Consider the following 14,364-nt stretch of genomic DNA (forward strand, 5'->3'; position numbering starts at 1 on the left):
TCCCGAAGGACTCCCCTCGCATCCCCTCCGGAGGCAGCCTGAGGGCCCCAATGAACCCTAACGGAGAGTCAGGCCAAGGGAGGGGACAGAGGAGTCCTGACACACACACACCACCATGGAGACTGTGTGATGCACCGGGTTTCCATTTATTGCAAGTCAAACCCAAACCCAGGAGGCCTGGGGAAAGGCCAGCCCCCCTCCCCTCTCACTGACTGCCCCCCCCCTCCTGATCCCCACATCATGTACAGCAAGGCTGACAGAGAGAATGGCAAACCCATTGGAATCTGAAGGGATGTGTTCCCCTAGCTCTGTTGAGGCCCGACTCCTCCCAGGAGGCAGAAAGCCCTCCAACCCCTGGGCCAGGCTGGAGGCTGGTCCTCAGAGTCGGCCGGTCCAGCCTTGTGGTTTTACAGTCTTTGGTCTTAAAGGTCTGAGGCAAGGGCAGGGGACGGCTAGGAACTTTGGGCGCAGCCAGACTTTGAGGAAGAAAAGAATTAGAAATAAATCCAGTCCATTGGGACTTTCCTGGACCTTCTCATTGCAAAACCGTAAGAAGTCCTTTTAGATTTTGTGTTAACAATTTTCAAGATAGGTTTATTTTACACTTACAGAGGTATATGTCTATATACACAGCCATATGCAGAAGAACCTCAGGCAGCCTACCTATCAGTGGGTAGGGGAGGGAGGGCACCACTACCTCCCTTGAACTGGTAGCCAGTGCACAGAGAAGGTGCCATGCTGTGTGTCAAAACCAAGGAAAGTCATCTGCTCTCCAGTTTTGTCTGAGAAGATATGCTGCCAGGAGGGGAGCTAAGAGCCAAGAACCCATTCTCCTTTCCCTCAATCCCTCAATCCCTGAGACCCAGTCTTCCTCTCTCCCTCCAACCAAGCCTCCTCAGCTTTTCTAGGACCCCAACCTGGGCTGGATCCAGAGGGGAAAAGGTGAGCTATTCCTCACCAAACTCTGGCAAGGGCAGGAGCGATGTGGAGGGTGCCCCCAAATCTAGCATCTCTGCCAGCTCGCTGCCCAGGCTCAGCGTGGAGCGGAGGAAGCACCCGCCAGGGGGGTGGGAGGCCACAGTCAGGCGGTCATCTGGGCCAAATCCGCCTTGGTCCCTGGAGGGCCCAGGGCGCCGGGCTGGCGGGGCGGAGGGAAGGCGGCCGCCCTCACGTGAGCTGCGACCCCAGGAGCCCCTCCGCCCACCCGCTCTCCAAGAACTCCACGGCCAGCGCAAAGTCAAACTCGTGCAGCGGCGGCCCATCCACGGCGATCTTCACCGCCGGGCCGCCCCGGCCTTCCCCGGCCCCGTTCGGCCCCCACCAGCGCAGCTCGCGGCTGCGGCCCACCTTGTCCAGGAGGCCGGCGCCCGCGGGCAGCGCCAAGGCCAGCGCGGCGAGGGCGGCGAAGTCCGGGAAGAGCTCGTGCAGCTCGGAGCGCGCGCACGCTAGCTTGGCGCACAGGGCGCGCGGGCCCAGCCGCCCCAGGCTGCGCACCACGCGCTTGAAGAGCGCGAAGTCGCCCAGCGCCCGCTGGCGCACCACGGCGGGAGCGAAGGTGCGCAGCAGCACCCGCAGCGCCCCCTCGCCGTGCGCGCCCAGCTCCTCGGGTGCCTGCGGGTAGCCGCGCGGGTCGAAGATCGCCGCGAAGGCGGTCACGGCGTCCAGCGAGGGCCCGGGGTAGGAGTCCCACAGTCCCCTCCGCATGGAGTCCAGGAAGGCCCCCCGCAGCCGCTCCAAGCCCCGCACGGCGGCCTCAGAGTAGCCGAGCAGCTCCACGCCGCGGTAGGTGCAGCGCCCACCGCCAGAGTCGGGGCAGGAGGAAGCCAACTCCTGCAGGAAGCCCTGGAGGCGCGCCCCACCCGAGCTGCGTTGTGCTTGGAGGGAGGCCGCCGCTGCCATCACCAGGGGCTGCAGCAAGGCTAAGTCCGGCTCTTCTGGCTGCAGGACAAGGGGGAGCTTCTGCACGGTGGGCAGAGTGTCCAGCAGCAGGTAGGTGAAGGCCACGAAGGTGAACTGGCGCAGGGCGAGAGCCAGTGGCCTCGCCGTAGGGGAGGTGGGGGCAGAGGCCTCCAGTGTGGGCACCAGGCAAGGCCAAGCCTCAGCCACTGCTTCCACAATAGGCAGCAGGGACGCCCAGGGCACTGGCCGCGGTCCTGCCAAGTCAATAGCTGCAAGGTCCAGTGCCGCCCGGAGCTCCGGGACCGTGTGGGAGCTGGGGCCACCATGGAGCCGGAATAGGGCGTCCAGCACGCTTTCGTATTCACTTAGGTAGGCAGGGGGCTCGGGATCTGTCCGGCCAGGGAGGCAGTGTAACTCGGTGAGCAGTGGGCACGCAGCCCGGAGTTGCGGGCTCACATGCCCAAGGCGGTCACTGGGGAGGCTCGAGGTGAGCCAGGCCAGCTTGGGAGCAGACACGCCGAAGGCCTGCAGGATGTCCAGGAGTTGGGCAGCAGTGGCCTCACCCTCCTGTAGCTCCACACTGCCCAGGAAGGTGGTAGCCGGCTGGCCATCACAGGGGGACACCGAAGTGGCAAACAAGGCCAGACTGTGGGACTCAGGCCAGTCCCTGGTCTCATCCAACACCAGCCCCACATACGGGGATGCCTTCAGGCGCTGGCAGGCCTCTGTGTGCAAGACACTGGCAATGGCCACCTGGGACAGCCAGGGAGAGAAAGGGAGGGACAAAGTTAGGCTTGTCCTGAGCAGGGGAGGCCTTGGGGGCAGACAGACCCATCCTGGCTTTGCTGCTTACTGGCTCTGTGACCTTGGGAAAGTCATTTCACCTCTCTGAGCCTGAGTTTCCTCAGCTCTGAAATCAGGCTACTACCTGCCTCTCAGCTCCTTAAAAGGTTGTAGTCAATTATAAATGTAACTTTTTGTTACACTGGCTGTGCTTGTGAGTGTAAAGATGCTTGAGGAACTATAAAGATTCTGCAGCATTTTGTGTGTAGTTTCGACAGCATTGCCCCAGCTCTTAATCCTGGGGCTCTCCCTCCACTTTGCTGCTCGGGGATTAATTGACATACATGTTCCCTCCTAGTTACATAGAGCCCCAACTGTGTGCTCAGTTTGTCCGTCTGTCATCTCTCTGTAGGATGAGATCTAGCTCCCCCCATCCTCATGCCACTCCCTAGGACTCACACAGCTGATACCTTGGACAGGGCTGCAACTCGCATGCCCCAAGGGGCCATGTAGGTGGTATGGGGCTTGATGAGGGTCAGTGATACCCCAAAGGGAATGGAGAGGCTGTGGGTCTGGTCTTCATGGCATGAGAGCACAGGGACCTAGCTTTTCAGAAGTCACAAATCCACATTTTTATATGTAATCTCTCTGGTTTTTGTGTTTGTTTGTTTTTTTTAACCTGGAAACTAACTTAGGTTTTCCAAAAGCACTGTGAAAACCAACAAAATACATCTGTGGGTCAGTCAAGCCCCCAAGGTGACCAGCTTGCACCTCTGGCCTAGGCAGTGAGGGAAAGCCCCCATACCTCCGAGGACAGGGCCTGGTCTGGCCTCTTTGTGGCTGTGCCCCCAGCAGCTAGCCCAGGGCCTGGCACATAGTACGCCTCAGTGAAAGATTCTGCTGGGTGAAGGTATGAATGAAGTACTTTGGCTGCTGCCCCGGGGGCCTGGCATACTGGCACTGCACCCAGACCAGCTCGATGTCCTCCCTCCTCAAGCCCTCCCCCACACCTCTGGCTGCCACCCACCTGCATATCCCTCACCCGCCTGGGGCTGTAGTAGTCACCATGCTCTGTGCCCAGCAGTGCCTGGCACAGGTTGAACCTCTGCAGCTCAAGCAGGGCAGAGCAGCGGTCGTCGGGCACGTCCTCCTTGGCCATGCAGTACACCGTGGTCAGCACGGCCACTTTGGCGGGGTCCACCTCCACCTTGACGCCCCTGGAGGTGGGGGTGGTCTCCAGGTCTGGGTAGGCCCCTCCTCCCTCAGCCTGACCCTCAAAAGTGGGCTGGCCCCGGTTGACGGCCAGAGCCTGGCGGTGGGCCCCCGACGTGACATGGCGCAGCAGGGCGTGGCGCTGGAAGTTGTCTGTGCCCACCGTGAAGGCATTCTCGGCCTTGCCATGCTTGTTCCGCACCAGGGCCTGGCGGCACTCAAGGCAGAACATCAGCTTCCGCTCGTAGTCGAAGTCCAGCCAAGGAAACTCCTCCTTCCAGTGCTCATTGAAGTAGCGCTTGCACTTCTTGTTGGAGTTGGAGGCCTCTCCGGCTGGTTTCTTCCCTGGGGGCACCATTCCTGCTCGAGGGGCAGGGCACCCCCAATCCCCACCCGAATGCTCTGGGCCCCCAGCCCCCCCTGCACACAGCAGCACCTCCCTTGACAATGGAAGCTGGTGGGGAGGCAGGAGGGGAGCAGCACGCCAGGCTAATGGGGACCATCCATCTAACTTAGCGGGGGAAGTTTATTCCCGCGCCGCCGGTGGGAGACTGGAGATGAAAGAGACAAGGGAGAGGTGTTAGGGGGCCCACCGTGGGTTCATGCTGCCCGCAGAGCACTCCCCAACTGACGAATGGACTAGACCGAATGGGGAAGGACTACTGGGAATGAGTGGAGTCATGCAAAGGGCCATAGAATTTTATCCAAAGTTGGGAAGGCTTAGGGGCCCCAGCCCACTCTGAGGGTCTCCTTCCAATCAGGGACAAGGCACTGATTTGCTTTGATTGTTGAAGTATGTGAGAACTCAGCTCTGGAAAGACTGGCATCATCTGTCCAATCACATTTTATACGTGGGGGACACTGAGTCCAGGTCCAGGACAGCAGTTCTTAGGGCTCATGAATGATCTGTGACTGAACTAGAACTGAAATTCAGACCTTGACTCCTCATTTAAGGGATGGCCAGTCTCTCCAGTCCACAATCATTTATTTCATCAGAATGAAGTTAGCACAAAGCTGAGCTCTCAGAGCCACGGGGCCAAGGAATGGCATTTGTTTTCTCTGGATCTCCCTTCCCTAAACTTACACACGAGTGCATTCACACGCACACATAGGCACCCCGATGGTGTGGTTCTGGGAAGGGAAGCCCAGAAGTGGGGGCCAGGCCCCAGACTGAAGGAGCTAGCTGGTTGCCTGTAACCTTGCTCACTCTTCTACCACCCCAGGCACAAGGCCAGGTGAGCCGTTCAGGACCAGAAGGCCACGTCCAGCCAACGGCCAAAACTCCTTATTATCCCTCAACCTGTCCCCTAAATGTCTACTACTAACAGCAGCAGTGACCACCATTTGTCAGCTGTAAACCGAGTCAGGTCTTGTCCTAAGGACTTTGCAGTGACTACGTGAGAAGACCAAGATTACTCTTGCAAGTACTCTCTGAGGGTGGTATCATTCTCATTTTGGAGAAGAGGAAACCAAGGCTCGGAGATTTTAAGTGCCTTGCCCAGGGTTCCACAGCAGTAAGTGGGTGAGACAGAGTTAGTATCTACGTCCACTTGACCCCAGAGGCCACGCTGAGACTCTAGCCTGCACTATTTCACCTGGATTATGCATCTACCTCCACCTCTGCAGTCAGCCCCCAAATTCATCCCTTGCTCAGCATTCAGAGAGCAGGCTCACACACGGATCGCTCCCTTGCTTCCACCTCTTCCCTGGTATCCTAAGTAGTTGCCTGAATCTACACACCTCACCAAGAGCCAGCGAGGCCCTCCCCAGCCTCCTGCTGCTCCTGGCTGCAGGGCCAGCTCCAAAGGTTTACCATTCCCCCCACACACCCAGCTGTTACTCTGCTCCTGCCTTCATCCTCTGTGCCTGGAATTTCCTATCCCTCCTCCCTGGCTAATTCCCATGCATTCCTAGAGAGCAGCTCCGAATCCCCTCTGCCACCCTGATCCCACCCCCAACCCCCGCTGGTGCCTGTCCTCTAGTATCCCATACTTCTCTGTGTGTGGGTAATACAATATGGTAAACCCAGGGATTCTCTGTGTGTCTCTGCACTTGGTTCCTGGAAGGCGAAGATCACGTTTGTTCATTTTTGGATCCCGTACAGGGCTCAGCATGCAGATGCCTTTTGGCAAAAGTGTGTTGTTTAAGAGAATGGAGGGACAGATTTGGGCTGTATGAAAGAATTTCCTGTTTCTGAGGCTATTGGTTAGATGACTGTGCTCTGGGAAAGCAGGGACTGTCTTGTCCTCCTGATAGACATACGTAGCACCCTTCAAGGAACCTAGCACTTGGTAGATAAGTAAAACGAGGGCAGATGAACAGAATTCCAGGGGCAGCCTGTTCAGTACAAGGGAAGTGCCAGATGCAATGAAACTCATCAGTCCTCTTCCCTTAGATGCCAAGTGGCATTTGGTACTGCTCACCTCACACTCCTTGAAACATGTATTTTCCTTGACTTCTAAGACCCTATGTCCACTGTCCCCATCAGCACTCCTCGGCCTCTGATGTCATCCCCTCCTCCTCTTCCTAACCTAAAACTGTCCCCAAATTTCAGAACCACCTCTGCTGGTCACCCTGAAATAACCCCAGCCCCAGCACTCCTCTAGGCATCACACCTCTTGATCTAATCACTTTTGTGGCTTGTCTAGATGGAACTATCAGTCTGTCACTACAAATATGCTCCTTTCCTAGTCATCCCCAGCTCAGGAGACACATGCTTTCCTACCCAGATGCTCTGGCCAGAAACCTGCCCCTCCAGCCCCTGCTCTCTTCTACATTGTGGATCTGGTCTATCCACAGGCTCTCTGAGCTCCACCTCCACCATCTGCCCATAACTTGTCTCTTCTCTCTATGCCATTGCCACCAGCCTCATCCAGGACATCCTGCATCTCTTGCCTGGACTATGGCAGTCACTTCTGGATGGCACTCTGAGTTTCCACTCTTACCCCTCTCTGAGCAGGTGGAGGGGGCTTTTGAAAACATACTGCTCAAAGCCCTCTGTGACTGCTTGTTCTCTGAGGCCAGTGCCAGGATCCCTTTCAGGGTCAGCTAGATGCCCAGGCATTGCTGACCTCTCTGGTAGCCACTTGTGCCTCTCTCCCCTTCCAGCTACACTAGCCTTCCCTCAGTTCCTCCAGAGTGCCAGGTTCCCATACTCAAGGCCTTTGCATATGCTGTACCTTCTTCTAGAATGTTTCCAACTCCTCTGGACACTGCCTATTTCACTTCCCCTTTGGTCCCCTCTTCCAAGGAGACTTCTTTATCCCCTCCCAGGAGATCCCTTTCTTTTCTGTCACTACTTTCTGTTTGTTTCCTCCATTGTATACCTCGGGGTTTACAAATCTTATTTTCTCCAATTTCTATTGCTTGGCACTCTCTCTCTTCTTCTTCTCCCTCTCTCTCAAGAATGCAAGCTTCTTGAGGGCAGGAAAGGTAACTAACTTCACATCTGAACCTCTGAGAAGGAATGCTGCCTGGCACCCTGCAGGTGCTCCACAAAATTTGGGGAGTGAATAAGGAAGCACCAGTTTTCAAACAGAAAGAACAACGGAGTGGGGCCTTGGGCACCTGTTGGGTGGCTAAATCAACTGCTTTTGACCTCCTTTCCTCCCGAGATCCCATGATTCTGTGACCCTGTCCAGTCCACCACCATCCAAAGGATCTTAGGATGGAGAGAAGGTGCAACTCCAAGGTGGTACCCTTCAGAAGTTTGTCAACTCCTTTCCATATACCTAGAAACCGGCTATCCTGCCCTATTCTGCAGAAGGATAAAATTACTATGGGACCTAGGATTTTTTTTTTTTTTAAGATTTTATTTGTTTATTCATGAGAGACATGGAGAGAGATACAGAGACACAGGCAGAGGGAGAAGCAGGCTCCATGCAGAAACCTTTCACATGGGACTTGATCCCGGGACTCCAGGATCACGCCCTGGGCCAAAGGCGAGCGCTAAACCACTGAGCCACCCAGGGATCCCCAGGATGTTTTTGATTAAAGAACAAAAGAGTAGGCACTCTGGGAGGATGTATGGAAAGATGGATTCTAAAACGGCACTGTCAGGGCAGCCCCAGTGGCGCAGCGGTTTAGCGCGGCCTGCAGCCCAGGGCGTGATCCTGGAGACCCTGGATCGAGTCCCACATCAGGCTCCCTGCATGAAGCCTGCTTCTCTCTCTGCCTCTCTCTCTCTGCATCTCTAAGAATAAATAAATAAATAAATAATAAAAAAATAAAATAAAATGGCACTGTCAGATATGGTAGGTAGTAACCACATGTGGCTGTTTATAATTAATCAGAATTAGAAAAACATGGGACACCTGGGTGGCTCAGTGGTTGAGCATCTGCCTTCAGCTCAGGTCGTGATCCCCGGGGTGCTGGGATGGAGTCCCTGTGGGGAGCCTTCTTCTCCCTCTGCCTATGTCTCTGCCTCTGTCTCTCATGAATAAATAAATAAAATATTTTTTACAAAAGAAAAAAAAATCAGAAAAACATTTTAGAATCCAATTCCTCAATCTCACTAGCCACATTTCAAGATCTCAATAGCCACATATGGCTATTGGCTGTTGTAGTAAATGGCTCAGACAGAGGACATTTACTTCACCCCCAGAAAGTTCTATTGGACCGCACTGCTCTAAGACAACCCAGCCGAAGCCATGGACATTCCTCTACCTCAACCTGAGGGAACCAGGCTAGCTCCTGGGGCGGGTGCAAACAAGAGGTGACCAGGAGGGCGCACCTGTCAGCCCCAGGTCCCTCAGACCTCTCGGCACCCTGCGCACCTGGAGGTGAGCCGCCACAACTTGTGGGGCCCTGGGGTGACTGTGTACCGGTCGGGCTGGCAGGCCGGCCTCAGAGCGCTCCTGTGGCCCTAGGAGGGCGTCCGCAGCCTCCTCCCAGAGCCCCTTAGGGAGGCCCCAGGGGATCCGGCTCTGGGCGGCGGCCGAGGGCCCGGAGGTGGGGGCTCCCCGCTCGTCCCGGCCGGGACGCCGAGGGCTGGGGAGCTTCCTCTGGGGGGCGCGTGGGGGGAGCCCTCGAAGGTCCCGGAGCCCCCCCCCAGCTCCGCCCGCGCCGCGGCCCCGCCCGCGGGGCCCCCGCCGGTCACCCGCCCCCCCGGCCGGAAGCTCGGGGAGGGGGCGCCCCGCCCGGCCCGGGCTCCGCGCCAGCCGCACACACTCACGGAGCCTCGGGAGCCACCATCTTGCGCGGTGGACGCTCTGGCCGCGGGCTCCGCGGGCTCCGCCGAGCGACAGCAGCCACTAGCGGTGCCGGGGCGCAGAGGCGCAGCACCGGCGAGGGCCGCCCTGCCCGCGCCCCGGGGCTCACCCGCCGCGGCCACCCCCACCCCGGCCTGCGCTCGCAGGCGGCGGGGCACGGACAGGAGACCGCCCGGGCTGTCCCGCCAGCGCGAGGGGGCAGGGCTTCCCCGAGGGGCGCCCCGCGGCGAGCTCCCAGGGGCGAGCCAAACGGAGCGCTGGGAGGCCCCAGCACGATGCTTTGGGATCGCAGAGGAAGAGGGGCGGGGTGGGGGGGGCGGTGAAGCCGAAGGTCTGCGGGGACAGTGTGTTAGGTTAAGTGCCGGATAAGAGAAGTTTTACCAGGGAAGACATCCCAGGCAGGGGGCAGCGCAGCAACCCTGGGGCAGCTGCAAGTACAGTGCGGTCTACAAAGGTCAAGGGGTGGGGGGGGCTAGGGGAGGCTGCTGCGGGAAGGCTCAATACCCCTGGCCTGGTGGGGAAGCTCAGAAAGTGAGCTGGGAGCTCAATTTTTAATCTAGTGAGTTATTTGTAATGGGAATACTTGGATCCGGTGGGGGATGGGTGCTGGTGGAGAGAGGCGTGATGGCTTCCTAGAACTCTAAGATGCACAGGAGACCCTCACCCCTGTGTGGGTTCCCAGGAGAGGGGAGGAGGTGATGGAGGCATGTGGAGTTGTGGCAGACCACCCCTCCCAGACCTGGGGTCCAGAGGCCTGCCCTGGAGCTCCAGGGACATTGACCTCTGAGGCCTTGGGCTGGACGCATACCTATAAGCCTCAGTTTCCTCCATCTGTTCAGTGCGAATTAAGGCTGGGTGAAGAGGAAAGGGCAGGGCAGGATGGGTCTGAGGAAGAAATGAGCTAGGTGTGGAGGCCATTTAAAAAGGGCAGCCCTGGTGGCTCAGTGGTTTAGCACCGCCTTCGGCCCAGGGCATGATCTTGGAGACCCGGGATTGAGTCCCACGTCAGGCTCCCTGCGTGGAGCCTGCTTCTCCCTCTGCCTGTGTCTCTGCCTCTCTCTGTCTCATGAATAAATAAATAAAATCTTTAAAAATAAAAATACAAAATAAATAAAAATAAAAATACAGAAGTATTCAAAAAAAAGGGGGGGGGGGGCGCCTACCCAGTGGCGCAGCAGTTTAGCGCCGCCTGCAGCCTGGGGTGTGATCCTGGAAACCCAGGATCAAGTCCCATGTCGGGCTCCCTGTGTGGAGCCTGCTTCTCCCTCTGCCTGTGTCTCTGCCTCTGTGTGTGTGTGTGTGTGTGTGTGTGTCTATGAATAAATAAATAAAATATTAAAAAAAAAAAAGGGGGGGGGGATCCCTGCGTGGCACAGCGGTTTAGCGCCTGCCTTTGGCCCAGGGCGCGATCCTGGAGACCTGGGATCGAATCCCACGTCGGGCTCCCAGTGCATGGAGCCTGCTTCTCCCTCTGCCTGTGTCTCTGCCCCTCTCTCTCTCTCTCTCTCTCTCTGTGTGACTATCATAAATAATAAATTAAAAAAAAGGACATTAGAAGTCTTAAAAAAAAATTTAAAAAAAATGGGGGGCCGCCTAGGCACTTGGTGACTTAGTCTCCCCTTCCCATCAATATAGTCACTCAGAAATGCCTCCTAGTAGCAACCCCCACCCCTCCATTGGGTTACACTCTTCTCCCAAACAAGGCCTAGGCCACACGTTGATTTGAGGTCAGGGCGTCTCCGGTGGTTTCTGGAAGCTCCCCCAGCACCCTTCACACAGCACTGCTCTGTACCACCCACCGTCTGCTGCTGACATTCACCGTGAACCCTGGCCCCCAGGGCTGCTGGGATGACGCATGAGTCATGGCACATGCACACACACGAGATTGCCTGGCTTGTGGGTACACTCAAATGAAAGGAGACACTGCAGACCCTAAACCTGTCCCAGGATGGGACCGCACAGCCCCACACCCATGAAAAGCTCAGGTATGGGGAGGAGGGGTCTCCTGTGATGGCATTTTGCAGCACAATACCCTGGCTAAGTCCCTCCCTTCCCCACTCTGACCGGGGGTCCACAGCTGGGACCCACAGCTCATTGGATGGCTGCCTCAAGAGGGTGGGTTGTGGCTCTGGTCAAACATAAACATACTAGACTGAGTAGCAGAGAAAAGGCCACCCCCTGGGGTCCAACTGAGGCTGGGGCACAGAGCAGGTATCTTATGAATTAACTTCACTCTGGCTGCCACCCAAGGGAGAGGATCGGGGCAAACCACATCCTGCTGTTTTGCCATTGCTTGGAAAGATCCACAGGAAAGCACAGGAACACACACCCTGAGATCCATAGGCACCCACATAGATGGCAACAGGCACAAACACCAAGGCACACACTTACACACATCCCCTCATGATGAGACCATGTAGGCACATTGATGTGTGCATATACAGAAGTGGTACCCATGCAGAGATGGACAGACACCCACACCGGTGGGGGGCAAAGAAGGGCCCAGAGGCTACACACAAGCATGCACGTACACATAGACAGGCAAGATCAACAAAGACACACTCAGATCATATATACCCAGGGGGACAGACACAGGAGGGCATCCGGACCTCTAGTAAGGCATATACAGATAATACAAAACCACAGACAGGCAGCGGCATGCACCATCACAGAGACACGTATATACAAAGACCTATGTACAGACGCATATTTTTATTTATTTTTTTTTTTTAATTTTTTATTTATTTGTGATAGTCACAGAGAGAGAGAGAGAATGAGGCAGAGACACAGGCAGAGGGAGAAGCAGGCTCCATGCACCGGGAGCCCGACGCGGGATTCGATCCCGGGTCTCCAGGATCGCGCCCTGGGCCAAAGGCAGGCGCCAAACCGCTGCGCCACCCAGGGATCCCAGACGCATATTTTTAAAAATAAAAATACAAAATAAATAAAAATAAAAATACAGAAGTATTCAAAAAAATAGGTGATAGGTGTATGCACACAGCCTCCCTTCCAACATGAAATGCATCAGATAAACACACAAGCTCATGTCGCCAAACCCAGAGTCTCTCTCTTGCCCCATCACAAGTCATAAAGGCAGATGGGAGGGTCCTCCCTGAGGCACACACACACATCTCAAATAGTAAGCTGCCCATCCTATCACAGATGAAACCAAAACTGAAGGAAATGGGAATCTAGGAGGAAGACAGAGCCAAAGGTAGGGAATGGGGGGGTTGATCTGAGATCTCCTTGCCCACTCCCCAGTCGGCTTAGGATTTTCACCATGGCCAGAGGGTGCTCCCCACATTCTCCAGAGCCCCCTTCCTGAGCTGGAGGGAGACCCCCAAGACCAGACACAAGAAGAACTCTACCTCCAGCCCTTGCTTTTGTGGAAGGGGTTCCCAAAAATACTTCTGAAAAGGTAATGGCTGTCTCCCTCAAAGAGTGCCAAACAACCCGTGTGTGGAGAGGTGAGCCCGGAGACCATGGATAAAGGTGGGGGGCAGAGGTGTTAACCCTAGGGCAGTGGCTGGATCTCAGATAGGAGCCACCCAGATTTCTGCCCCTCTCCCTCTGTCCATTTCTCTCTCTCTCTTTCTCTCTCTGCTGAAATAATGACTCCCTCTTCAACAATCCCTCTGCCCCACCTGCCACAACCCTCCTTGGAGGCTCCTGGCAGCCCCTTGGAGGCAGCTGAAGGTATGATTTGATACAAGGAGCCTCTGGCACAGGCTCCTGCAATATGCATCTGGCCCAGAGTGTAGCACACCTCCCTCAGGCAAGGTGTACCTCCTGTTTCCTGACCAGTCCTGCCCTCCACCCCCCACCCCCACCTCTGTTCCCCGCCAGAGTGGGGGCTCCCCTGCCCAGCCCTGGACCTGGGAAAAGGTACCAAGAGTCAGCTAGCTACCAGAATCTCTCCACAGACAACTTTTGGGGACCCACAATAGCAGCCAACGTTTGGGCAGGGAAAGGAGAGACCCACCCTCCTGGGAGCCCCCTCCCCATGCTCTGGCATCCTCAGCACTCACCCAAGAGCATTCTCCGCCTTCGCCTTCGGAGGCACCGCGGAGCGCCGTCTGAGGAGCGAATGAAACCAGCCAGAGAGTGACAGAGGGAAGGGGTGGGGATGCGAGGGACAGGAGGGGAGGGCGGAGGGAGGGACTCCTGCTGGAAAGCAGCGGTGGCAGGGCCCTTTCTCGCCTTGCCTGGAAGGAGCTGCCAGGTTCCCGGTTGCTCCCATCCCAACCAGGGTGGAAGGCATAGAGCACTTCCTGCCCCAAGGGTGGAGGATGGGGCAGATGTAGGGCCTGGGGGGGGGGGGCGGTGGATTCCATCCCCCTCCTCCCCAGAGTCTCGGGCTAGTGTATCCTGTACTTCAGTGCATTTGACCCTGCCTTTAGAGACCTCCAGAAAGGAGGGGCTACCAGCCCCTTCTCAGTCTGCCAGAAAGTTCTTGCTGAACTTTAAAGCCCTGCCTCAGGGTTTGCTGCTGCAGGAGCCCTCATTCCTACCCAACCTTGCTCCATCCTCTGGCCCATCGTCCCCTTACATTTACCTCCTTTGGCTGAAGGGGAAACTGGCCCAGAAAGGCCTTACCCCCTCATCCCAGAGCACTGGCCATGGTGTTGGGGGAAGGGGCCCCAGGCGGCTTGTCCCTCTTAGTCCAGTACCTGGACCATTGGACCTACTACCTGGGCAATGCCTGGGGTGGGCAGTGGGGCAGGGGGGTGGTCATCTGGTCAGCTAGAACCTTTCTGACATTACTCCCCTGCTCCAGACCCTTCCCTACCCCCCTAGTCTAGTCTCTGCTTTCCTCCATTGGCTCCTTCCTCCCCCTCCTCTTCCTGACTGTGGGCCAGCTCTCTACTCACCTGAGCACCTGGTGACTGGGAGGGAGTGGAATGGGGGTGGGGGGGAGGCAGCCAACCCACAGCTGGATCCAGTCTGGCATTCCAAGCCCAGGCCCAGCGCTAGCCCCCCACCCCCTCAGCATCCTGTCTCCACCAGACAATAACCTGTAATCTCTGGAGCAGCCAGTACAGCCCGCAGAGGGTCTGGGGAGGGGTTGGCAGCAGCAGCTCCTGAAAACAGGTTTGTTAGGAAGAGGCTCTGGGGGGACGGAGTTGCTGGTTTGGGGAGAGGAAGGAAACTCAAGCCCACGGCTAATTAACCCACCCAGACACAGATGGAATCTTTGTCTTTTGAGGACAGGGATCTGAGCTAAGCCCCCTAATTCTCTACCCAGACAAGCTTGCATTTC

The 14,364-nt window shown here is 56.7% G+C and overlaps 1 protein-coding gene across 14 annotated transcripts in view; it reads right to left on the minus strand.

Annotated features, from left to right (window-relative positions):
• The window catches only part of LOC144286604 (uncharacterized protein C17orf113), a 53,556-nt gene that overhangs the window by 9,389 nt on the left and 29,803 nt on the right, over nucleotides 1-14,364 (minus strand). For 2 of the 14 annotated variants that reach the window (XM_077853238.1, XM_077853239.1), the window contains one exon: nucleotides 13,133-13,180. The exons of 8 other annotated variants lie outside the window; for them this stretch is intronic. In XM_077853238.1, the coding sequence (XP_077709364.1) occupies nucleotides 13,133-13,142 (10 nt within the window). In that variant the 5' untranslated portion in view covers nucleotides 13,143-13,180. Of the gene's footprint in view, nucleotides 1-222; nucleotides 2,653-3,709; nucleotides 4,446-9,067; nucleotides 9,192-9,213; nucleotides 9,309-13,132; nucleotides 13,181-14,364 lie in introns of those variants that run through there. 4 more of the 14 variants (XM_077853227.1, XM_077853228.1, XM_077853225.1 and 1 more) reach the window with 4 other exon arrangements.

This window comes from Canis aureus, chromosome 16 (assembly GCF_053574225.1).
Source record: "Canis aureus isolate CA01 chromosome 16, VMU_Caureus_v.1.0, whole genome shotgun sequence".
NCBI classification, from domain to species: Eukaryota; Metazoa; Chordata; class Mammalia; order Carnivora; family Canidae; genus Canis; species Canis aureus.